The following is a 26,181-nucleotide window of genomic DNA, read 5'->3' as shown; positions in this document are numbered from 1 at the left end:
TCAGCTATACCGGATTGGGTGTTATGGAATGAACCGGGGGTGATTAGGGAGCTTAAGGTAAAAGAACCATTAGGAGGCAGTGATCACAATATGATTGAATTCAACTTGAAATAAAATAGGGAAAAAGTAGCAGCATTTTAGTGGAGCAAAGGAAATTACAGTGATATGAGAGAGGAGTTGGCCAAAGTAAAATTGGAAGGAGATGCTGGCAGGCATACAACAAAGCAAATATTAGCATGAAGATAGAGGATTGGGAAGCTTTTAAAAACCTACAGAAAGCAAATAAAAGAATCATTAGGAGGGAAAAGATGAAATATGAAAGCAAACTAGCAAACAATATCAGAGTGGATAGTAAAAGCTTTTTCAAATATGTAAAAAATAAAAGAGATGAGAGTGGATATAGGACCACTGGAAACTTAGGCTGGAGAAATAATAACAGGGGACAAAGAGATGGCAGATGAATTAACTGGGTATTTTGCAAGTTTTCACTGTGGTAGACACTAGCAGTGAGCCAGGTGTTGGAAGGAGAGAGGGAAGAGAAGTAGTGCAGTTACTATTACAAGGGAGGTGGTGCTCAAAAAGCTGAAAGATCTAAGGGTACATCAGTCACTCAGACCAGATGAACTGCACCCTAGGGTTCTGAAAGAGTTAGCGGTAGAGATTGTGGAGGCATTAGTGATGATCTTTCAAAATCATTGGACACTGGCATAGTGCCAAAGGACTCGAAAATTGCAAATATCACTCCACTCTTTAAGAAAGGAGGAAGGCAGCAGAAAGGAAATTATAGACCAGTTAGCCTGACTTCAGTGGTTTGGAAGATGTTGGAGTCAATTGTTACGGGTGAGGTTATGGAGGACTTGGTGACACAGGACAAGCATGGTTTCCTTAAGGGAAAATCTTGCCTGATGAACCTGTTGGAATTCTTTGAGGAGATTACAAGTAAGATAGATAAAGGGAATGCAAATATGTTGTATATTTGGACTTTTAGAAGGCCTTTGACAAGGTTCCACACATGATGCTGCTTACCAAGTTCAGAGCCCATGATATTACAGGAAAGTTACTAACATGGTTAGGGCATTGGCTGATTGGTAGGAGGCAGTGAGTGGGAATAAAAGGATCCTTTTCTGGTTGGCTGCCAGTGACTAGTGGTGTCCCACAGAATAGAGGGGTATCGATTTAAACCAGGGATGCAGAGAAATTTCTTTAGCCAGCGGGTGGTGAATTTGTGGAAATTGTTACCGCAGGCAGCTGTGGAGGCCAGTTTTGGGTGTATTTAAGGCAGAGATTGATAAGTTATTGATTGGACATGGCATCAAAGGTTACGGGCAGAAGGCCGGGGAGTGGGGCTGAGGAGGTGAAAAAAAATCAGTCATGATTGAATGGCGGAACAGGCTGGATGGGCCAAATGCCTAGTTCCACTACCTTGTCTTTTGGTCTTATATTTGCTGGACTTGAAAACCTGAGTTATAGAGAAAGGTTGAGTAAATTAGGGCTTAATTGCCTTGAGCATAGGAGAATGAGGGGAGATTTGATAGAGTTATATAAAACTGTGAGGGGCATAGAGAAGGTAAATATAAGCAGGGTTTTTCCACTGAGGTTGTGTGTGACTGGAACTCAAGGTTACTGGTGAAAGGTGAAATGTTTAAGGGGAACACGAGGGGGAACTTCTGCATTCAGAGGGTGGTGAAAGTGGTGGCAGAACAAGGCCAAACACTAACAATGCAGAATAAAGTGTAACCGCTGCAGAGAAAGTGCAGTGCAGGAAAACAGTGAGAAGCAAGGTCATAGTGAGGCAGATTGTAAAGTCAAGAGTCCAACTTATCACACTAAGAAACTGCACAAGAGTCTGGTGCTATGTTTCTTCAATCTTCATATTTGCTGCCTAATGCAAGAGGGGAGAATAGAGGAAGTCCAAAGTGGGGGTAGGGGAGGGTTGTATTTGATTCTGCTGGCTGCTTTACTGAGGAGGCTGGTTTCTGTGATGAGGTGAGCCCTCTCTGCAGTTTTTTGCGGTCATGTGTAAAGCAGTTGAGACATTCGTGATGTGCTATACTTTTGGCAAGACCCTAAAACCAAGGCTATGCTTGATTGCTCTATCTGATCAAACCAACCCCCAAAAAATACTGCCCCAAAAGGCAAAAACCTGGAAGTCAGTCATTTTGATGTAAACATGCTTGCAAAAGGATACTAATTTATTGGCCACCAGCAATGAAGAGTTGAGTACTTCCTTCTACACAAGGTAGAATAACTAATGCTACATTCAATTTATTTTCCCTGGAGTGAGGGATGACCATATAGAGTTTTATAAAGATTATGAAAGGCATTGCTGGGGTACATGTTCACAGTCTTTTCCCCAGAGTAAACCAAGGGGCAAAGGTTTAAGATGAGAGAGGGAAGATTTAAAGGGGATCCAAGGGACAAGCTCGCCCTCTCCACACAGAGAGCAGTAGGTCTATGAAACAAGCCGTCAAAGACAATAGAGGCAAGCGCAGATATTAAGATATTTGGACAGATATGAAAAGTTTAGAGGAATATGGGGTAAATGCAGTCAAATAAGATAAGCATAAATAGGACAATTATTACAAGCTGCCAGCAAAAGTGGTGGATCCAGGTTTGATTTCGACATTTAAGAGAAAATTTTCATAGGTACTGAGGGGTATGGAGGGCTATAATCCATTTGTAGGTCAATGGGGCTAGGCAGATTAACAGTTTGTCAAGGACTAGATGGGCTGAAGGGACTATTTCTGTGCTATAGTACTCTATGACTTGGTTAAGTGCTACTTTCACATCAATGGCAGGAAATCTCACTTCTGGAATCCAGCTCTTTTAGACCAAGGCTGTAAAGAAAGCTGGAAGCACATGGCCCAGGAGAAAGCAAAACTGAGCACAGCTGTCAATGGTCATTTGTCAGCAAGTACTGACAAGATCACCTGTTACTCACTGTCAACTGAGAGTATGCAGCTTGGGCAGGAATCAGCTGCATTGAACTTGTCTTACGTATTTCAAACACAGCACATCTTGGCAATCTTCCACTCAAAGGAGCACAATCCTTTTAAAAGATTTACTGGAACAGCTTGGCTTGAAGAGTTGAGCCTCTAGCAATAGTGCACAAATAGTCTTCTCAGAGATGGAAAGTTATGAACTTTATCCGAACATTCTCTTTTTTTTGTTTCTTTTTCACTGGATAGAGTGAATTGAATTGGCTGAAGCCAGGCTTCCAACAGTGATAGAGAGGACAAGATGAAGTTGCAATGGGTCATCATTCCATTTGGCTGACTAGAAAAATACAGAATTACTAGTCTGATTTCTGTAATCAGGAGATTATCCTAAGTGGCAAAGCTCAGTGGACGCATACTATCTTGGAGCTTGACTCTTTCCTGCTTCCCATAAAGAATGGAAACTGGAGGTACTGGAAAAACTAGAGTGAGGGGTCATGGTCACAGGATAAAGGATTGGGAATAGCCAATTCATTACTTTATACTTTATTGTCGCCAAACAATTGATACTAGAATGTATAATCATCATAGCGATATTTGATTCTGCACTTCCCGCTCCCTGGATTACAAATCAATAGTAAATATTAAAAATTTAAATTATAAATCATAAATAGAAAATAGAAAAATGGAAAGTAAGGTAGTGCAAAAAAATGAATTACTAAACAAATATGAAGCTTTGAAATTCTCTAACAAGAACACAATAAATGTTCATTGACACATCCACAAAGGAAATCAATATACGTATTTTTGGATACCCAGGGACTCAAGGAAATTGGGATATTAAAGGAAGGTGTAGATGAAACAGAAGAGGAGTAATGACTTCGCTGAATGACAAAACATTCTCAAAGGGTTCTATTCCAATTCTGTATAAATTTAGGTACAAAATATTGCTAGGATGATAAAAATACTCCATAATGCAGTGTTTCATACAAGCAATGTTAATGTAAAGCATGAAGTCTTCACTATTTTCACGCATTTATTAGATAGATAACTAAGTAACTTCATAGCCATGATTTTAAAAATCCATTACTAAAATTACTCAATTCCACTTATCTCAGACAGTCTTACTGTTATATGTAATATGATAAATGGAATAAAATAATTTAATAATGGAATTAAGTGATAATAGAATTCCCCATCATAGAAATGGCCTAATACTGGAAAGTAAGACCACCCATTCTACATCTTTCTAATGAACATCACCTACAGGAACCAATGTGGCATAGAAAGAGATCAATGGCCTGTTTAAAAATCTGCATGTTACTAGAGTAGGATGGGAGCAGAAAAATTGGGATTATAACACATCCAGGAAAACACAACATGGGACAGAAGGGTGGGATTTTTTTTGACGGCAGAACACCATTCTATTCTATTTGAAATTGTTACTGATAGCACACTGGATGATATATGAAGGAATATCTCACATTGAAGCTAATTGTAATATTTTAGCCATTTTAAAGAAAATAACCACAGTTCACAATGAACATTAAATGCAAACGTTGCTTTAATGTTGTTTATTAATTTTTTTTTATCTATTCCTAGCTTGTGAGAAATCAGTTTACTCACCGACATACTTGTTCCAAAATAATAACTGTCAAAAAAGTATACAGTTGATTAGATGCCTTAGTAAAATACCAGATACTGTAATCTGAGATCCTGTGTGAATGCAATTAATTAGAACACTTCTGTACTATATACCTAATGACAAGAACAAAACAATTAGGCAACGAAACTCCATCAAAAGCACATTGTGCAAAAAGCCTGTTCACATTTAAAAAAAATTAATCCCTCCACCACCATTTCATACAATTATGCTTAGTGAACATATTATTAGTTTCCATAATCACACTTCCTAAATTCCAGAATCCCACTCACCCACATTCTTGTCAAGTTCATCAATCCAAGCTTTTCTCCATATCCCTCAGTCTATTTTTTTCTAGGCTTTGGACTCTTCATCATAGTGAACTCATTTCTTCATCATGCTCATGTGTTGGTAATGCTATTTAAACCATCATGAACATTTTTATGCACATTCTCTAATCATATTCCTTTGGGTTGAGTCTATGCCTAAGAACAATTTATACTATTGTCAAGTAACTGAAATGAAAAATTTTATCTTTGATGCTTGCTCGCTTTTCAAGTTCAGAACCGAATGGTGGTCTGTCAGCGTCATAGAATCATAAGAGCTTAGAAACAGGCCCTTCGAACCAATTCATCCATGCCAACTGTGTTAGCTGGTTCTATTTGTCCATTTTTGGCCCACAGCCTCATAAATCTCTTCTATCCATGTACTTATCTAGGTTTGTTTTAAATGCTGCTCATATGCCTGTCTCAATCACTACCTCTAGTTCCTTATTTCAAATCTGTATCAGTTCTTGTGTGAAGAAGATGCCCCTGATCTTAAATCTACATCGACATGTTTGCACCCACTCCCTGGGAAAAAGCCTGTATGGACTATGTGCTTTCAACCTATCTATACCCTCATGACCTTATATTCCTCTATCAGGTCACCCCTCAGTCTCCTGCGTTCCAGAAATAAATCCTAGTCTATGCAAACTCTCCTTGTAACTCAGTCCCCCAAGTCCAGACAACACCCTAGTAAATCTTTTCAGTACTCTTTTCCAGTTTTGTAACATCTTTCCTGTAGTAACGTGACCAAAACCGGGCACAATTCTTCAAGTGTGGCCTCACCAATGTCTTAAATAAGTGCAACCTAATTTCCTAACTCCTATATTCAATATTCTGACTGATGAAGGCCAATGAACCCAACATTTTCTTCACCACCCTGTCTATCTGTGACGGTGCTTGCAATGAATTATGCACATGTATTCCTAGGTCCCTCTGTTCTATTGCATTCCCTGGGACCCTAGCATTCATTGTAGAAGTCCTACTCTGATCGATCTCCCAAAATGCAATACCTCACATTTATCTAGATTGAAAGCCTTAGCCAGGGCTCAGCCTATGTACCAGCTGATCAAGATCCCTGTAATTTTTCATAACACTATTTACAAAAACACTTCAAATTCAAAATAACTTTATTGTCAGAGAACATATATCTCACCATATATGACCCTGAGATTCATTTTTCTTGCGGGCATCCACAGTAAGTGCAAAGAAACACAATGGATTCAGTGAAAGATTGCATACAAGACAGACAAATGCCAATGTGCAAAAGACAACAAACTGTGAAAATACACAAAGAAAAAAATATTAATAACAGGCAATAAATATCAAGAGCGTGAGATGAAGAATCATTGAAAGTGTGTCCATATGTTGTGGGAAAAGTTTAGTGACGGGGTGAGTGAAGGTGTCCCCTTTGGTTCAAGAGTCTGATGGTTGAGGGGTAATAATTGTTCCTGAACCTGGTGGCGTGGGTCCTGAGGCTCCTCTAAAACAGCAAGAAGAGAGCATGGACTGGGTGGTGGGGTTCCTTGATGATGGTGCTGCTTTCTTGTGGCAGTGCTCTGAAGATGCACTGAATAGCGGGGAGGGCTTTACCTGTATTGGACTGGGCCATATCCACTACTTTTTGCAGGCTTTTTCATTCAAGGTCATTGGTGTTTCCATGATGCAACCAGTCAATATATTATCCACCACATGTCTGTAGAAGTTGGTCTCATAATTATACCATGTGTTACATGTTAAAGATTCACTAGATGGAGGCTCCATAATATGTGCTCAGTCTCCAAGGTGCTAACTTACTTTAATTCAGAAATATGGATGAGTTGGGTTTCTACCCTACACAATGTGGTGAAAAACTATTCCAAGGGTAAATACTGCAACTGAGCCCACTTTCCAAACAATTCCCAACAGAGGCTACTCTAAAGGAGGAACTTCAATAAGTTGTGAAGGTGAGCCAACTGCAGGACATCTATTGTTGCTTGAAATGAAGTAACTCATTCCAAAGAAGAGGTGTGGGTTGGGCTGAAGGGATACACCAGAGGTACAAGGTTAGATATTCCTCCAGTGAAAGGCATTACTGTGCACACAATAACAACACCAATTGTTTTCTCATGCATTAGTGTTACAACCGTTCTGTGGAGATTCAAAAGGTTCAAAGTATGTAAATCTTTCCCTCAGTGCCAATAAAACTATGACAGCTTTATTAAGGCAACCGGGCTTCTGTGCCAATTGACTGCAGGATACTTACAGCATCACCTGTTGTTGGGAAAATCTCTTTTACCTCTTCAAAATCACAAACTTCTTCAGAACACTCTCTTTCTAAATCTCCAGCCTTGAATTCTTCAAAGAAAGAATTGTGCCGTTTCCTAATTCTCAAGACTTCAGAGGCTTTTTTTTCTGATAAAAATACTGAAAAGGAAAATAAAGAATCATCTTAATTATTGCTCTCTGCAGGACAGCTTACCAATCTGACATGAATTATGGCATTAGTACCAAGGCAGTGTATCCTCCATACTAGTATAGCACTTGATCTAAACAAGGACAGTGCATCATCTGTGTACAAAATATTGGTGAAGCTAAACTGGGAGTATTACACATACAGGACTGGGCACTGTGTTATGCGAAGGACATTATTAAGCTGAAAAAAATGCAGAGAAAATTTACAAGACTGTTGCCAGGACTTGAAAGACTGAGTTATAGGGAGAAGTTGGGCAGGTTAGGACTTAATTCCTGGGAGTGTAGGGACTGAGGGGAGACAATATAGAGGTTTATTAAAATCATGACATGAATGCACTCAATCTTTCTCCCCAGGGAAAGGAAATCTAAATCTGGTATTTCCAGACAGGAAACCAATCTACGCAAAGGTTACTGAGATAATTGTGTAAACTACTTAGAGCAAAATAGGATTATGGGCAGCAGAGTTCTGGGTGAATGGCAAAAGATGTGCTAGGATAGGAAAAGAATAGTTAAGTTTAGAATTAACTAAGTTAGGTATGAGAGTTTCAGCAGGAAACATGATGGAACAAAGTTGATGCAGATTCTACAAAGCTAGAAGGTAGTGATTTAGGTGATAAAGCAGGTGAGTAGCAGGAAACTCACTTCTGAGTCAGAAGAGCACACAATGTGCACCAGGGTAATATGAACTTTGTACCCTGGACAGTGTACAGTTTTACCAGAATGATGAATCACCTACAAAGAAAGGCTGCCTCTGTTTCACCGAAATGTAGAATTGACAGAAGGGAAAGTCGTCGATGGACATCTATCTCAGGGTTAAGCACTTTCTGAGCATTACTGCAGCATAATCATTTAAATTTCATACTGACCTGAGTAGCTGGGCACCACGATATGAGCAACCGCAAGAAATATTAAGCAACAGCAAGCCTTCACCATTGTGCAGTCACGTTAATCAAGCTCCCACCTACAACAGGAAAGCAAAATTCTCACATGCACTGAGGTAGCAGTTAACCAGATAACCCTGAAGGTTTCAATTATTTTCTTCAGTCTTACAGCAACCAAATACTTCTTCTCTGTGCATTTTCTTTTTAAATTCATTCCCTGCTTATGGATTGCCCATCTCTAATTACTTTTCAACCCAGTGGCCTTCTAGACCTCTTCAAGGCAAACCTTGATTGTACTTCCAATTTTTACAGAAATATCATCTTTAAGCATGCCTACCTCAGCATCTTGACAAACTTACCAGAGGATTCTTCACTTCAGACTTCTGGGTTTTGCCCTCACCTTGCTACAAAGGCAAATAACATGAAGTTCAAATCAGCAGTCAAATTCACAAAACAAATCATAAGAAGATCAAATAAATTGCCAATTATTCTTGCACAAAGACAGTCACATGCTGGTTTTCCATTCCTGATGTTTGTGCCCTATTTGAATATTAGAAGATTACTGAGAATTCAGGATGAGTACAGTTAGTTCTTATCAGAGGCCAAGGCTTCAGACTGTAGTGTTTTAGCACCAGAAGCAACATGCATATTCCTGGTCCTGAGAGATACCAGGATTCTCTCTTATGGAATCCAGGTACGTTCCTAGAGTGAAATCGCAGCATACCAAGGCCTTCACTGGAGTACAGACTTTGGAAGTGATATGATATTTCAGAGGCAAAACTCTGTGTGTTGATACTTATTTTGTTCCTGTGGGAACAGAGTTGTCATAAAAGACACGATTATGGTGGGTTGCAATGGAGGAACTGATCACTCATTCAACGTTGGGTGGTGTGGACTCATTGGAAGCAAAGTTCGTGCTGTTACTTCAGGTTCCTGCCAGTCTGTCCTGCCTGCAGCATCTTTTAGTGTCCATTCATGAATGCACATCAGTGGATGGAATCTCAAAAGTGAGCACCTGAGTTGGCCTATTCTGGCCTGACTTATGCGTTCTTGTTCCTGGTGAGTAGCCATGAGAAAATTCCTCACTGAGAATATGCACATGTATCTCATCTGGTGCCCGTGAGAAATCTAGTAATGGTCTACTAGTCTTACTCTATGCATTAAGAGGCAATAGAACTCTCAGCAGTTAAAGGAAAGGAGACAAGGGTTGAGGTGTGGCAAGGGAGAGCAGACACGTAGGTGTCATAGTGCTGCAAGTGTCATGCAGAGCTTATGGGATGACCTGACTAGCAGACCACCGTTTGTGCAGCTTCAGAGCTGTGTGCCAGACATGGTTAGAAGCAGCACTGGAGCTCCACAAGGGACTGTATTGGCTCCCTTTCTGTTTGCCCTTTCTCAGACTGTAGATACAACACTAAGTCACGTCATCTGCAGAAATTCTCTGATGACTCAGCAATAGTTGGGTGTACAAAGCGAGAACGGGAGGATGAATACAGGGCCCTGGTGGAGGACTTCGTCAAATGAGCAAGCTGAGTCATCTGCAACTCAACATTAGAAAGACAAAAGAGATGGTGATGGACTTTAGGAAGACTAAGCCTGTAGTGCTTCCTGTTACTATTGATGGTGAGGGCGTGGATGTGTTGAGGACCTACAAGTACCTGGAGGTGCACCTGGATGACAGACTTGAGTGGAGCACCAACACAGAGGCTGTTTACAAGAAGGGCCAGAGTCATCTCTATTTCCTGAGGAGACTGAGGTCCTTTGGACTATGCAGGCCTCTCCTTCACATGTTCTACCTGTCTGTTGTCACCAGTACAACCAACTATGCGGTGGTGTGCTGGGGCAATGGCATCAACATGGGTGATGCCAACAGGCTCAATAAACTGATTAGAAAGGCTAGCTCTGTTATAGGAGTCAAACTGGACACACTGGAGGCTGTGGTAGAACAAAGACCCTACGGAAAATCCTGGCAATTCTGGACAATGTTTCTCACCCTCTGCATGCCATCTTGACCAAACAGAGGATCACTTTTAGTAATAGATTAAGCCAACTGTGCTGTTCCAAAGAGCGCTACATGAGGTAATTCTTACCCTTGGCCATTAGCCTCTATAATAGGTCAACCTATAACTGCGGAAGTGATGACACCCTCCTGTTAGACTGTTTGAGGTAACTTACTTTTTTATTCTTTCTACTTCTCTTCGAATATTTATATCTGTGCATTTGTAATGCTACTGTGACACTGTCGTTTCCTGTGGGATCAATAAAGTATCTACCTATCTTAGCAACACACACAAAATGCTGGAGGAACTCAGCAGGTCAAGCAGCATCTAAGGAAAAGAGTACAATCAACATTTCAGGCCAAGACCCTGACACAGTTCTACAACGTTGGATTGTAGACTACCCAGGTGGACTATGAGTTGCCATTCTAGTTTGCTTTTTTTGCCTTAGCCTAGCAAACTAAATAAAAGACACTTCATAATCTCTCTCTCTCCCCTTCTTATTCATCGTTGGCCCTCCCATTCTAGTCTCTTTCCATTCCCATAAACACTTTCCAGCAGCCTCCACCCTCAAATCCCCACTCATTTTTGTCCTTCTTCCTATACTGGCTCCATTCATGCACTGCACAAGTACCTCACCTACCAGATCCTCTCACCCACCAGGTTCCATCGGCCTACATCTCCCTTAAATCACTCTCCTTACTTCATATTTTGGCATTTTGGCACTTTCAGCCCTGATTTCTTCAATTATAACCCTCCAATCTCTGGCTCCACCTTTACCCCCACTACCAGGTTCCATATTCCCTTTTTATTTTCCTTTGTCTGCTTCCATGTACCATCCCCCTGCCTCGGCCTTCCAACTCATCCCTCCTGGCTCCATCATTTCTCACCCCTCCCTGGTCCATCTTTCACTCTCCTCTTAATATCCATTGTTTTTCTTCTCCACTCTTAGTCCTGATGGAGTGTCTCAACCAAAAACATCAACAATTCCCTTCCTCCACAGAAGCAGATCAACTCACTGAGTTCCTCTAACAGTTTTATTTTGCTCTAGATTACTGCAGTCTCTTGAATGTTATATTGTTAATAATTCACCTGTTTGCACTTCCTTCGTTTCCTTCAATATTCCCGAGTATGAAAACCCAATTCTCAATTGGCTTGCTTCAAGTTTAGAAGCTTGCTCACTGTGAACTTTTAACTGACTTGCTTACCATGTTCAATACCATTCATTTTTCACTCAATAATTGTCTCTGAATGCATTGTGCTTTGTCTGAACATGATTATGCATCATTTCTACATTTACGAATTAAGCTAGGCTCAGTGACCACTTTACTTAGGTATCTCTTGTACCTGATATAGCGGTCACTAAATGTAAGTTCATGGTCTGTTGCGGTAACCCATTCACTTCAAGGTTGGACATGTCGCACGTTCAGAGATGCTCTTCTGCACATCACTGTTGTAATGCTGTTTTTTGCACTTTTCTCTGTAAACCTCAGAGACTATTGTTTGTAAAAATCCCGGGTGAGATACACATAACACTTCCGTCTGGCACCAACAATCTTTCCATGGTCAAAGTTACTTCAGACTCAATTCTTCCCACTCCCCAGGGCTAAAATGGCTAGCACGAGAGGGCATAGTTTTAAGGCGTTTGGAAGTAGGTACAGAGGAGATGTCAGGGGAAAGTTTTTTTACGCAGAGGCTGGTGAGTGCGTGGAATGGGCTGCTGGCGGCAGTGTTGGAGGTGGAACCGATAGGGTCTTTGACTCCTGGATAGGTACATGGAGCTTAGAAAAATAGAGGGCTATGGGTAAAGCCTAGGTAGTTCTAAAGTAGGGACATGTTTGGCATAGCTTTGTGGGCTGAAGGGCCTGTAATGTGCTGTAGGTTTTCTATGTTCCTGAAGTTTAGTCTGAACAACTGAACTTCTTGACCACGTCTGCATGCTTTTATGCATTGAGTTGCTGTCACATGATTGGCAGATTAGATATTTCCAATAACAAGCAGGTGTACAGGTGTAATTAATAAAATGCATATTCCTTTAAAAGCTTCTCATAGTTAATACACCTTGTAATCTCCAACCCACATTTTTATACCACCTTTTTCACCTTAAATCTACCTTCCCTTTGGTTTGATTCACCTGAATATGTCTTGTTTTCTAGATCCTTGTCCATTTGGAAAACCTTCCATTTGATTGTAACCTTTTGCTCCTTTTGACTGCTATCAATTTAATAAATTGTATTGTATGCTCTAATTGTGGTCTGTTTTGGACGCAGGGCCACCCACTGATACCTCTTCATCTTAGCTTTCTGTGTTTTATTTAGTTTCTGATGCAATTCATTCTGTTTTGTATCTGATTTACCTTCTTGTGCCGAACTGCCTTAACATTGATATTGATTTTGGCTTTGAATTCTTTCCAAAACTGAAAGCAGTACAGCACCAGGGCAGAACTTCTCTTGACGTCAGTGAGATTTCAGAAAAGGGATCAATGCTCCTGATCGGCTGCATTATAGCCCCATATTAGATGAGATATCACATCATCAGCTTGCTTACCTGTGAGGTACAATGTCCTTTATAATTGGCAGATTGTTAGAGAGCAACAGAGCATAGGGTCCCACATAAGTGAATTGAAATATGATATACTGATAGCATCGTATCTGGTTTCTGAAGCTGATGTCCTACGCTTTACTCTTAAAATTCGTTGTGCTTCGATAATAGCACTTCTTTCAACATTAATCGGTTTTATTGAGCAACACAGAATCACAAAATATCCCATACTACTCTGCATGTACTGTACATTGTCATAAGAGAAGAATATTTTGGTACTTTAGGTTGGAAACAAAACCTTTGCAATCATCTGAAAAAAATAATTGCTACCCTTACTCCAAGTACGCTCCAGATAATTTCTCAACTTCTTGTGAATTTGATGATATAACTCTCCTCTTGGCAGGTTATCACAACACATTTTTTTAAAAAGTCAAACTGACATATTACAGCTAAGACTGGAGAATGTCAATGCACCAGCATCCAGCCCAGGGATTATCAGACACCCCACACACAGACCAGGGTACATTACAGACCCAACATACAGACCAGGGAACAGCAGTGACCCAACATACCGACCAGGGTACATTACAGACCCAACATACAGACCAGGGAACAGCAGTGACCCAACACACAGACCAGGGTACATTACAGACCCAACATACAGACCAGGGAACATTACAGACCCAACATACAGACCAGGAAACATTACAGACCCTACACATGGACGAGGAACAGCAGTGACCCAACATACGGACCAGGTAACATTACAGACCCAACATACAGACTAGGGACCAGCAGTGACCCAACACACAGACCAAGGTACATTACAGACCCAACATACAGACCATGGAACATTACAGACCCTAGACCAGGACCAGGGAACATTACAGACCCAATATACAGACCGGGGAACATTACAGACCCTACACAAGGACCAGGGACAATTACAGACCCAACATACGGACCAGGGAAAATTACAGACCCAACATACAGACCAGGGAACATTACAGACACAGCATACAGAACAGGGAACATTACAGACCCAACATACAGACCAGGGACCAGCAGTGACCCAACATACGGACCAGGGAACATTACAGACCCAACATACAGATCAGGGAACATTACAGACCCAACATACAAACCAGGGACCAGCAGTGACCCAACACAAGGACCAGGGAATATCAATGATCACATGGATCAAGGCACATTAATGCATCAGCTCAGGCCCAGAGAACATCAGTGACCCGATACATGTCCTAGGGATGGTTAGCCAGTCAGAAATAATTATTAATCCAGCACTTGAGCAACTGATCTGTGTTGATCAATCACAATAGCAGCAATCGTCAATGACCAACCCTCACAGGCCAGGTATGGTTAATGCCCCAGTACACAGGGCAGGTATAATCAATGGCCCAGCCCACCACCCATCTTAAAGTAACACATTGCACAGATGTAAAATAAAAATGGTCCACTCTGCAGGCCAGGGTCTACCTCCGTCTCATGGTAGAGGCCAGGAAACAGCACTGTGACATGGGACCAGCACTGAACAATCGTCAGGCCAGGTACCTTTGCTGAACCTTCACAGACACTGAGATGCATTATTTACCCACCAAAGAATCTGGGAACAGGCACTGAAGAACAGCAGGACTTGGGTATCTGTTGGCTTGTGTACTAGGTCTCTAGTGAACTGAACTTTTGGGGCTGGGATCACTGCAATGGTTAGGGATCTTCACAGACCCATCACAGAGGACAGATCATCAGGGGCCCACTGTACAAGTGACCCAGAGCACAGGCCAATGAACACTACTGACCCAACCCCTGGGTCAGGGAACAAACAGTGATCCAGCACAAGGGCCACAGATTGCTACTGCGTTACAACACACACCATGGACATCAGTGACCAGCACACTGTCAGGGAATATCAGTCAACTAGAACACGTGTTAAGGACCATCACTGTCTAAATACACATATCAGAGATTATTTGTGACTCTTGGTAAAGCCGAGGAACATCTGTGACCAAGCCTACAGCACAGGATACATCATCAATCCATCATAAAGTAAACCACTGCACGAGCAAGGAGAGTCAGTGATCCATGGTATAAGCTAGGAAGAGACCAATTGACTGCAGTGACCTGAGAACAATATTAATCCATCACACAGACCAGGCATCTGTGCTGGCCCTAATGAAAAATCTAGGAACCAATGCTAAACTCACGGCAGATTCCGGGAACCAACACCGACCCACTACAGAACTCCAGATCCAACAGCAACTCATGGCAAATCGTGGGAACCAATGTCGACTCTCTACGGAACTCTGGAACCAACACCGACTCACGACAAATTGCAGGAGCCAATGTTGACCCTCTACAGAACTCCGGAACCAACATCGACTCATGGCAAATCCCAGGAACCAACAAAGACTCACAAAAGAACTCAGGAATCCACATGGATCAATTGCCAATCCGGGTAAAACAATGTGCACTGCAGAGGCTTGGGATCAGCACTGACCCATTGTAAGGGTCACAGTTCACCGCTGACCATCTGTAGAATCCAGGGATAAGCACTGTTGGGGTCAGCAATGACTCCCCTCCAGAGGCCAGAGGTCAATGCAGACCCACTGAAGAGGCCAGATATCAGCACTGACAAAATAAAGATATTTATTTTTCAAAATAGAAATTGACACAAAGGCTGGACTACAATATGGCGCAGTACCTTCAAATACAATTTGTCCACAAAAATCCAGATGGAATACTTTTCATCACACAGCCATTAGGTAGCTTCTTGCACTTAAAACACCAAGCACAATCAAACACCAGAAAGCCTCAGTTAATGAGTAACTTCAAATATTTACTCAAAACCATCTGAATCCATGGGTAAATAAACGATGGCTGACAAATCCCCACACTGGTCAGAGCACAAATGAGCAAAAGTGAGAGAGAAATGCTGTCAGAATTTGAAAGATACATCAACGAAAATATTTTCTCATAGTGAGTACTTCAACAGACACTATAGGTAACCATGAACTTGCTGTTGCCTGCTCAGTCTCTTCTCTTTTTATTAAGATACAGCACAGAATTGGCCCTTCTGGCCCTTTGAGTCATGCTGCCCAGCAATCCCCCAATTTTAATCCTTGCCTAATCATATTACAATTTACAATGACCAATTAACCTACCAACTGGTAAGTCTTTGGACCGTTGAGGAAACCAGAGCACCCAGAGAAAACCAATGCGGTCACAGGGAGAACATACAAACTCCTTACAGGGAGCAGCGGGAATTGAACCTGTGTCGCCTGTACTGTAAAGCTTTGTGATAACTGCTAAGCTACTGTGCCTCCTTAAGAGTCTCCACATCCACCCTCAACATCTTGCCCCTTTTCCTGTGCTGAGTACAAAATGGAATTATCCTCAAGTCTGCATCTTGCTGAATCCATTTTGTTACTCAGACTTGCTTGCTGGGCCCATTTTGTCACTTAAAGAAAATTGCCTGGACGCAGGGGTCAGACAAGATGAGTCTCTGCAGCCAGGAGGTCTCCCCCTAGGTGGAATTGATTCTGAGAGACAGACAAGCATCATGGAATCCCCCAGAATGTCCTGAGGGTCTTTCATAGCTTAATAGTTGTCAAATACGTCTGAGTTGTTTTCAAAATGAAAGGCATTGATCATGTGGATAGCCAGAAGCTTTTTCCCATGATGAAATGGCTAACAAGAGGGGCCACAGTATTAAGGTGCTTGGAATTAGGTACAAGGTAGATGTCAGAGGTAATTTTTTCCACACAGAGTGGTGAGTGCATGGAATGCACTGCCAGCAGCAGTGGTAGAGGCGGATACAACAGGGTCTGTTAGGAGACTCTTAGACAGCAACATGGAGCTTAGAAAAATAGAGGGCTATTCTGGGCAGTCTCTAGAGTAGGTTGCATGGTCGGCACAACATTGTGGGCCAAAGGGCCTGTAATGTGCTGTAGGTTTTTATGCTCTATGTTTCTATGTTTCGGAATGTCTCTATTTAAGCAGGTTTAAGCAATTTTAAAAATGCAAAAAAAAGTTAAAAACTGAAATAATGTCATTTACCTGTACTTCTTTCTATAGGGCTGGAAACCATATTCAGGCAAATAGAGTTGCCATTTGGTCAGCAGTCAGCCCTAGTGTAAAGCTGACCTCCAGCAGGCATCAGACACACATCTCATCTCAGACTAACACTTTTCTTGAAGGCATGCAGAGGTCTGGAATGATCTGATCCGAGAACCGTGCTCAGTCCACTCAATTTGGTATAACATTCAAAAAAAGTAGAAACTAAGGTTGTAAATATCAAGTCAGAATTCAAAATGAGGAAAGGCATGTTGGATATGGTAATCTACTCAGTAGTAAGCAGAGGTCTGGGCTATTGACTGGGAACAAGTAGTTCAGGTTTACCCTCTAATAAAAGATATTAAAGCAAGGCACACAAAATGATGGAGAAGCCCAGCAGGCCAGGCAGCATCTATGGAAAAAAGTACAGTCGGTGTTTCTGGTTGAAACACTTCAGCAAGACTGATATTAAAACAAGGAAACTTATATTCAACTACTTCAATAAATCCAGAATAAAAATAATAACAGTGATTAAACTGCAGGATTATAACAAAAGCTCATTTGGCTTGTTGTTCTTCATAGAAAGGTATCTACACTTTCTGGCCTTTTCCTTTAACTGACCATTGACCACATGTTGATATCCATTTTTCCTTGAAATTGCCTATGTATTTGATTCAAATGAGTGATGGACAGTATTAGTCTAACTCACAATGCTCACATCCTTAGCCGCATGTCAGTAAAATTTTAGGCTTCATGAAACAGAGTGGACACTGAAAAGGAATCAGTGTGAATATAGATCTGGGATTGCTGAGTAATGGTCAAGAATTCCAATTGAACTTTTTGAGTTTCTTTCTTTGTATACTGTACATATAAAAAGAAAGCATCCAATTGAGGAAATGAGTTATTGTCTCCATTTGTTGGGAAATTCTACTTTGGTACAGACTGGTCTGAGTTTGCCTGATTACTTAAAAAGCACAACTAGCAAATAAATATTGAGTGTTCAGAGATAATGTCATTAGCACGGGGAGCGGATCCTGAAAGACGAATTAAAAAGGACTCAGAATCAGAATTATTATCACTGACATTTGATGTAAAAATTGTTTTGTAATAGCGGTACCATACAAAGACATAAATGGTAAATCATACAAATAGTGAAAAATAAGGAATACTAGACAACGGGGTGACCCGTTAAGGCATCCTTTGAGAGAAGGGTAGTGCAGCCTGATGCGACCAGAATGAACATTAAATTTTCCTGAATGCTATTGGTATCGCTTTGCTTTGGAAACTGAAGTAGAAAACCTCAGTTTATTAAAGAAGAATGATGCGTAGCAAAGCAAATATAGCTGCTCATTTAACGAAGGACACTTCTGACGGAATAATTTCTGGTTTACCTGCCACCTTTGTGCTTCTCGTTGTCATTCTGGAAACGTGCAGCCCTTTCATCTCCTGTCTCTTCATCTTTTCTGCTGTTTGTTGTTTGTCTCTGACCCTGGAGATGTGCATGCCTCTCCTCCTCTGTCTCTTCTTCTGCCATTTTTTTTGTCCTGACTCTTTGATCCTGGAGTCACGCAGCCCTGGCCTCATCTGATTCTTGTTCTCTCCCTCTCCTTGCTGCTTCCCGATGACGTTTGGTGTCATCTCTTGACCATAATGTCTGTCTTCCCTTTCCACGCCGCATAATTAGGCTGACCTTTTTTTAACCCTAATACTGGATAGAAGATACAAAGCAGTAACAGCAAAGGAAGCTGGGATTATTCATGATGATGTCGTTGGCGCTCTCCTAAATGGACGTGATATAGTCACTGGTGTCCTTTGACTGCAGCAAAGGATTTTATGGGTGTCTCGAAGTACGTCATTACAATAAGATTTAATTATTTCTTATTGATGGGTGGCAGTTTGATCTGTCCCAATCCTGCACATGCTGATGGTGATTGGCAGAATGTGACCCCTCGAAATACAGCTGCCCTGCCCTTTTGCTCTGGTAGGTGTCGCTGCTGAGACTTGCCATGCGCATGCGTCATGTTGGGCTGTCGCGCCTTGATTTCCATGATGGCGGATCGGCTCTTGGGTTAAAAGGCAGCCTGTTGATTTTTGCGAATGAGCAATTTTATACGAATATATAACCCTGAACTTTGCCTGCATTCTGTAAGTTAGCACATTTTAATTCGATTTAGCCAAAAAAGAGTGCCGCTGTAATGCACCGTTTGTGCTAATTGGAGGTCACAAACAGACAGACAAGGCATGAGCGTTTTAGTAGTATATAGATTGAACTAGTGTTCATGGCTTAAGCCTCCATTAACATCATTTAAATAGTTTATTTAGTTATCACATTGTTATTTGTGGGAACTTGCTGTGTTTCAATCTGTCTGATGGATGTCCTACAAAAGGGAACAGGGGAGTGCAAACTTTCCTTCCTTTCAGGCCCAAGCAAGACGGGACATCCTACGATTGGGATTCTTGTAGAGATATCTTGAGCAGAAATCAGAGAAATTTCATCCCTCTCTGAAGATGTGTGTAAACTGGCTGGATGCCATAAACCACTCTTCAAATTGTCTGTCTTGCTCTATTATCTGCGTACAACTTTCCTCCTTCTGGCAAACTGCCTTGTACTGAAGAGCAAGCTGGCAAAAGAGAGATAATGATAACAGACACATGGATGGCTGAAATCTGAGTGCCAGTGGAATTTTAAAGACCTTTAAGATCTAAAATGCATTTTGAAAACCCGTAGTCCTTAAAAGGCCCTCTGTTACTGGGGTTATTTAACACCTCCCTCTTGTTGGGTTGCTATGGTTATGCTCAGTTGTCTGTAATGTAAAGGACTTTGTTACCTTTAGCACGATGATTATATAATTATCAATTGCTACAAAGCAATCTAATACCTACATCCAATGGATATACATAGAGCTTGAATGGTCCCATCTAGCTCACAATAAAGGTAATCTTAATTAATATTTTAACATATAGCATTTTCATTTCAGAGGAAAGAAACAAAATCATTAGCTAGAAATCAAGCTCCTCAGTATTCTACTTTATTGCTTGTCTAAGTGTCTAGAGTGGCATTTGACTTTCAGTTTGAGATCAGTCATACATAGCTTTAGTTCATATTATTTACAAAATCATTGTTTCTGCTTTGAAACATACTCCACGGGAAGAGAGGCACTATTTTTTATTAACTTTGTAAGGTTGCTTGCTGATCTTTTTGTCTATATTTCTTCAAGAATAAACGGATTCTTCAGATTTCAAAATGAGAAAGGCATCTATCAGTAAACAGTTCATTATCCAAAGGGGTCCTGGACCATATGGGTACGTACACAGTAATACATGAGCGAGTAAAGGGGCAAGTAAATTAGTTTAGGACATGTGAGTAGAGTGGAAGTAACTAGAGTGCTTTGTGAGTGAGTGTAGGGTATGAGCATATGACTATAGGAACATTTAGATGTGTGAGGAAGAGTAGATGAGCGAGTACATGAAGTTGAAGAATGGGTGTGGGAGTAAGTGAATGGAGGAAATGGGTGAATGAGTGAAGAGATGAGAGTATGAATAAGTGAATGGAGTAGTATTACTGGCTGGGAATCTCTGTCAAATACCAGAATGAACCAAAATCTTCTTGCATGGTGTCTCTGTGCAACAAGTGGAAAATGGGATTCCTGGTTAGTTTTCCAAGGTAAATCCTGCAAAGTTCAATGTTACTATCAAAAAGAGAAATGTTAGGTAGATATTCACTTGTTTCATTTCATATTTCACCATTTACCACAGAGAAAACTTCCAAAAAAATTACAAGGAACAGGAAAATGAGAATAAAAACATTTTACTAGAAGATTGGATTCAATCCCACTGTATTTACAGGAAATATGTACATCGATTGACAATTAATATGTACAAAAATACAGTCACAGCCATATTTATATATAAATTAAGAATAAATACAATATGCAGATCTCATGACAAGGCAGAAGAGAACCAAAAAAAAAAACCCAATTTACTTTCTGCTCTCTCCAAAGGGAGAGCGAGGTTAGTAACAAGAAACTGTTACTTGGTAATTTAAAGTGTGGTGCAGCGAGACCTGCTCTCATTCAAGCAGTCAGATAATTCTAATTATCATAATTATTAGAGTAACTTAGAAATATCAACACCATGGAGCAGCTATCTTCAAAGAGTGCCACAGTTACCCTTCAAACAGGGAACCGCTATCTCCCTTTAAATAGATCTAGTATACCTTAAAACATAATGTTACAACCATCCTTTAATCAAGTATTTTGAATAAAGCTATGATCTACTTTCAAACAAGGCGCCAAATCTCTCTTTAAGGGCAAGCATTCATCAAACACTGTTTCCCTTTAAAGAGACTTGTGCACTGTTTTCAACAGAACCCTCCCGTCTTCCTTAAAATGGAGATACGTTCACCATAAATGTCAGAAGTTTGTTGTTGACTGAAAAATTAAAGCAACCCGCTGTCTTTTACAGACATAGGAAACAATCTCACAGGGTTCACTGCACCAAAAACATAAGGTCTCAAGACAAGATTGTTGATACTTCTCTTGCTCAATTAAAGTACCATGTTTCTTCATTTTCCCACTTAACTCTTATAGCAGATCTCTGAATCTCTTCAGTAATGATATATATCTTCACATCTGATCTCAAATCATTTTTCTGTGTCTGAGTTTTATTTGATATGTATTACAAGTTTCTGTCCCAAAAATATTGCAATGGTACCCCACAAAACATCCTTCACTCAATGTAAATAAGGGAGACAGATGAGACGACACGCTACTTTATGAGGTTTCCTTTTGTCTTGAGGGAGGTCAAGGTTCAAGGCTGTTAAGCAGACTTGTTGGGCCTGCAGTTCTTTTCCCATGGTAATGAAGATGACCTATGGATTCCAAGAAAATTCAAAGTGATCCTGGTCCTTAACCTTATCAGCATAATCTGCAAGCATGGATAAGGATACCTAGTGGTGGCTATTGGGAGAGGAAATTTAAGACTAGTGCATCTCCACCAAACCTGCCTCATTTTTCACTGCTATTCTGTTATTTTAAATAGTATCAAGGAGAAGAATGCAGCCCAATACCTCCATTTAATAGTAAATAAACCTCCACTATTGGACCCTTTTTTACCCTGTTAACGTATCATCAGTGTACCAACATTATAATTCCACTAAGTCTTCTCCATCGCACTGCCTCCATTTCTTCAATGAAGTGTGTACTATTCAAGAACTCAGCTTGTGTTTACAACGTGCCTGTAAAGTGGGAAATAAATAAAGCCAGGTCTTTCAAAGAAGTGTCTGGAAATGAATGGATATCAATTAATTGAAAAATGATACTATGTAGGGGCTAAATAATTTGCCAAGATTAGTTGCTATGTAAATCCTTGTTAAAAAGAAATATAGTGAATGGGTAAGGAAATCCACAAGTTGGGCAAAGGTGAGAGAAAGCAAATGGTGAATGAATGGAAAATAGTAAGAGTTCACAAGATATAGAAAAATGGAGGTATTGGGCTTTATTAGAATCTAAATACAGGAATCAGGACATCATCAAATAATAACTTGTGTTAATTGAATTGGGTATACGATCTCATTGGTCCTGAAAACAGCCTGTAGCAGCTTCATTTTTCTAAGCTGAGGGATGTACAGAACAGCAGAAAGATTAAACAGTGTCTCTTGAAGGAGATGCATAATGATTCAAAACTTCAGTCAACCTGTTTTGCCCTAAACCACAATAACCTTCTAATTGGCAAATAGCTGTAACCCAATAGGATGTGTATTGTGAAATGTATTATAGCACGGACACATCCCACGAAATTACTGTCCACTATCAACCATCCATTTAGTCACAATAATTCCATTTTTTAAAATCTTTTGACAATCTCATCCCTTCCCCCCCAGATTCTATAACTCAACTACACTGAAGGTGCAATTTACAACAGCTAATTAACCTAACAACTGCATGTCTTTGGGACCCAGGAGGATAGTGGTGCACCCGGACGAAACTCATGTGGTCACAAGGAGAATGTGCAAACTCTGCAGAGTTGACATCCAAGGTCAGCACTGAACCTGGTACTTCGTTGCTACATGGCAGTGCCTTTGTTAAGCGTGCCACTGTGCCACAGACACAGAACAGGCAGTTCAGAACAAATGTATTTTGGACGCTACTTTCTTCTCCCACCCCCCTATATCCCAGTCTGAATTCACTCTCACACATTCCAGGACTCACCTCCATACTTCACATGATTTAAGATTACTCTGCTTCACAGTCCATATTCTCCAGGTGTCAGCTGTGGCTCAGTTGGCTGCACTCTAGCAGTACTAACAGAGTGCTGCATTATCAAAGATGGGATATTTCAAAAGAGATGTCAAAATCAAGTGCTCCCTATCAGCTGGACATTACAGTCCATGACTTTATTTGAAGTGCAGAGGAGTTCTCCTCCTTGTGCGAGTGGACATTGATCTTCAACTGACACAACTAATAAATGTCTGTGGCCATTATCAATTGCTATTCATGGGATATTGCTGTTAGCATTTTCAACAGTACAAAAGGAACATGCTTCAAAATTATGGGCTATAATATGTTTCTTGACATCCTGAGATCACCAGAAGTGTTGTAAAAATAAAATTCTTTTTAAGGACACATTCTCATACATTCGTAATGCTTCTGAAATTAGTCTCACATACTGCAAACACTTCTAAAATTATTCTCACACATTCCAGTCAATCCAGGACTGATTCTTTTACTTCCCAGACGTACAAGAATTAACTCTCATTCATCTTTAACACTCCAGGATGATATCATCCAGGCTTACTCCAAAGAGTTAGAGTGGGTTTGAATACCCCTTTTGGCAGTGTTGCACTGAAAGCTCCACTTTTGGAGTCTGAGCATTGACATGAGCTCCTGCCTCCCTATACTCTGAAGTTTACCAATGTCTTACTTTGTTTAGGCAACAGAAAACAATGCAGTAATGGCAGGAGCTTTGAAGGCAACCAGTACAGGAAGACACTGTAATATCTTCTTCAAGTTCTGTTCTGTAAAAGGACTCTGTACAGATTCTGGGTTGAGAGAAAGATGTAGGAGTCCACAAACATCCGAAACACTCTCAAAGATCACAACATTAAATGTTAATTTCTGTCGATCAGGGTAACAGTTTCATTAGGCCATATATATTCTTTTTTTCTAAGAAAGAAATGTTTTGTCCCTTTCATAAATGAAATTTAGAAATTAGGTCACGGTTGTGTAGAATATTCCTTTGTCGAAAAAACAAGATCCCTCTTCGTTGGGACCATGGCTAAATTTAGACCAATTACACTCCATTTACTCTGAGCTAACTTTCAGAGTAACAATCCAAACAAACTGGTTGCCCTGGATGCCATGTTTGAGGTAACTTCCATTCTGATTTGACAGATTTTTCCTTGAATCCAGCATTATTTTGATTAGTTAAGGCTTGTTCCCATTTTCTTTTGGCCGTAAGATTGAGTACAAGGCCAGTTATAACATTGCTGTTTGTTAGATGCTCCAACACCACACGTTCTGATGAGCTGAAGGTGAGGCAAACACATACAGCTAAAGGCTAGGTGTTCTCATCCTCTATTCAGTGGGCTGGAGGCTTAGGTAGCTCTGTAGACACATGAGCTGAACACGTACATCACACTTCGCTGACAGGTGTATTCCGGCTCAACTCCTTGATCCCATGTAGAATCCGCTTCATGTGGCCCACTCTTGTTATCCCCAAGTCCTGCCAAACACAGGTCAGAAGACAGGTTTTTATTGGGAGTAAATTAACTTGATAAATATTACAGTATTAATGTGAGTGTAGATAAAGAAGTAAAAATATCATGTAAAGGAAATAGGTTTAAAGGGGTAAAACGTTACTCCAAAGTGACTGAATGGCATGCAATGCCTTCCTCTCTGGTGAGACCATGTACATCCCATTGGTACAAGTCTTCACCAACCAAACATTACACCAAAACCACTTATCTTTGCTTGTTCTGTGGGTAAGATGAAGCTACTGCGATTGCCTATCTTTGTTCATGGCAGCCTGTGGGAAGATGAATTTCAGGGTTGCATTCTGGATATATACTTTGATAATAAATGTACTTTTAGGTACTCCTGGACAAATATGAAGCTAAGATCTAGTTACACCCCTAAGTTCTTCTTTAACACAGCTTTATGAACAACTCAATGTACATCTCAAATGACTGATAAGCTTTCTTCTGAAATAAAACATCCCTTTGTTCTGAATGGGAAGGAGGAATTTAAATAGAACAGTGGTTACCTCTAAGTAAGGCAGATTAACTTAACTTGGATCAGCTTGTGGAACTATGATGTGATATCCACTACTAAGACTTGGTTGCAGGAGGGACAGGATTGGCAGCTCAATGTTTTGGGGTTCCAATGTTTTAGACAAGATGGAGGGGTGGTATTAAAGGGGAGAAGCGTCCTTCCTCATCAGGAAAAATCTCATGAAAGTGCTCAGATAGAACATACGAGAGGATTTGTCTACTAAGGCAATATAGGTGGAATAAGAAAAAGGGATGACCCCGTCAAAGGGACTATATTATAAACCTTCAAACAGTCAGCGGGATTTAGAGAAGCAAATTTGTAGAGAGATGCAGATAGTTGTAAATATGACGTTGTGACAATAGGTGATCTTAACTTTCCACATATTGACAGGGACGCCCATACTGTGGGATAGAGTTCGTCAAATGTGCTCAGGAAAGTTTCCTTGATCAATATGTAGAGGTTCAAATAGAGAGAGCATAATACTGGACCTCCTCTCAGGGAACAAAGCAGGGTAGGTGACAGAAGTGCACACATAACACTTTTAACCTAGTGATTGCAATTCCATCAGTTTCAAGATAATTAAAGAGAAGGATAGGACTGGTCTTTGGATTGAGATTGTAAATTGGAGTAAGGACAATTTTGATGGTATCAGAAGGAACTGACAGTTGTGGACTGGTACATGTTGTTTTCCAGTAAAAGATGCTTGGCAAGTGGGAGGCATTCAAAAGTGAAATATTGAGAGTACAGAATCTATATGTTCATGTTAGAATAAAAGGCAAGGCCAACAGGTTCAGGGAACTTTTGTTATCAAGGGATATTGAGACCCTGTTAAAGAAAATAGAGGGGCATATCATGTGCAGGCAGTTAGGATCAAACAAAGTGCTTGAGGAGTACAAGAAATGCAGGAGAACCCTTGAGAGATATCAGGAGTCTGTATTTGGGAATACAGGCCCACAATTCATTGGAAGTGGTATCATAGGTAGATAGGGTTGTAAAGAAAGCTTTTGGCACATTGTTTTTCATAAATCAAAGTACTGAGTACAGGAGATGAGATGTTATGTTGAAGTTT

General features: G+C 40.6%; 2 protein-coding genes across 5 annotated transcripts in view; both read right to left on the bottom strand.

Moving 5' to 3' along the window:
* Window positions 1-15,602, bottom strand: part of LOC134345961 (uncharacterized) — a 94,095-nt gene extending 78,493 nt beyond the window's left edge. Inside the window, exons 1-5 of the mRNA XM_063047305.1 lie at window positions 15,491-15,602; window positions 8,596-8,640; window positions 8,222-8,316; window positions 7,147-7,307; window positions 4,563-4,587 (exon numbers count right to left, since the gene is read on the bottom strand). Coding sequence (XP_062903375.1) covers window positions 4,563-4,587; window positions 7,147-7,307; window positions 8,222-8,288 — 253 coding nt within the window. The 5' untranslated portion in view covers window positions 8,289-8,316; window positions 8,596-8,640; window positions 15,491-15,602. The remainder of the gene's footprint in view (window positions 1-4,562; window positions 4,588-7,146; window positions 7,308-8,221; window positions 8,317-8,595; window positions 8,641-15,490) is intronic.
* A 5,038-nt stretch (window positions 15,603-20,640) lies between these two features.
* The window catches only part of LOC134345423 (diacylglycerol kinase delta-like), a 185,282-nt gene continuing 179,741 nt past the window's right edge, over window positions 20,641-26,181 (bottom strand). For all 4 annotated transcript variants that reach the window (XM_063046054.1, XM_063046055.1, XM_063046056.1 and 1 more), the window contains one exon: window positions 20,641-24,564. In XM_063046054.1, coding sequence (XP_062902124.1) covers window positions 24,475-24,564 — 90 coding nt within the window. In that variant the 3' untranslated portion in view covers window positions 20,641-24,474. The remainder of the gene's footprint in view (window positions 24,565-26,181) is intronic.

The sequence above is a fragment of the Mobula hypostoma genome, chromosome 4 (assembly GCF_963921235.1).
Source record: "Mobula hypostoma chromosome 4, sMobHyp1.1, whole genome shotgun sequence".
NCBI classification, from domain to species: Eukaryota; Metazoa; Chordata; class Chondrichthyes; order Myliobatiformes; family Myliobatidae; genus Mobula; species Mobula hypostoma.
The sequence above is the reverse complement of the archived record's forward strand: the minus strand, read 5'-3'. Positions and strand labels throughout refer to the sequence as shown.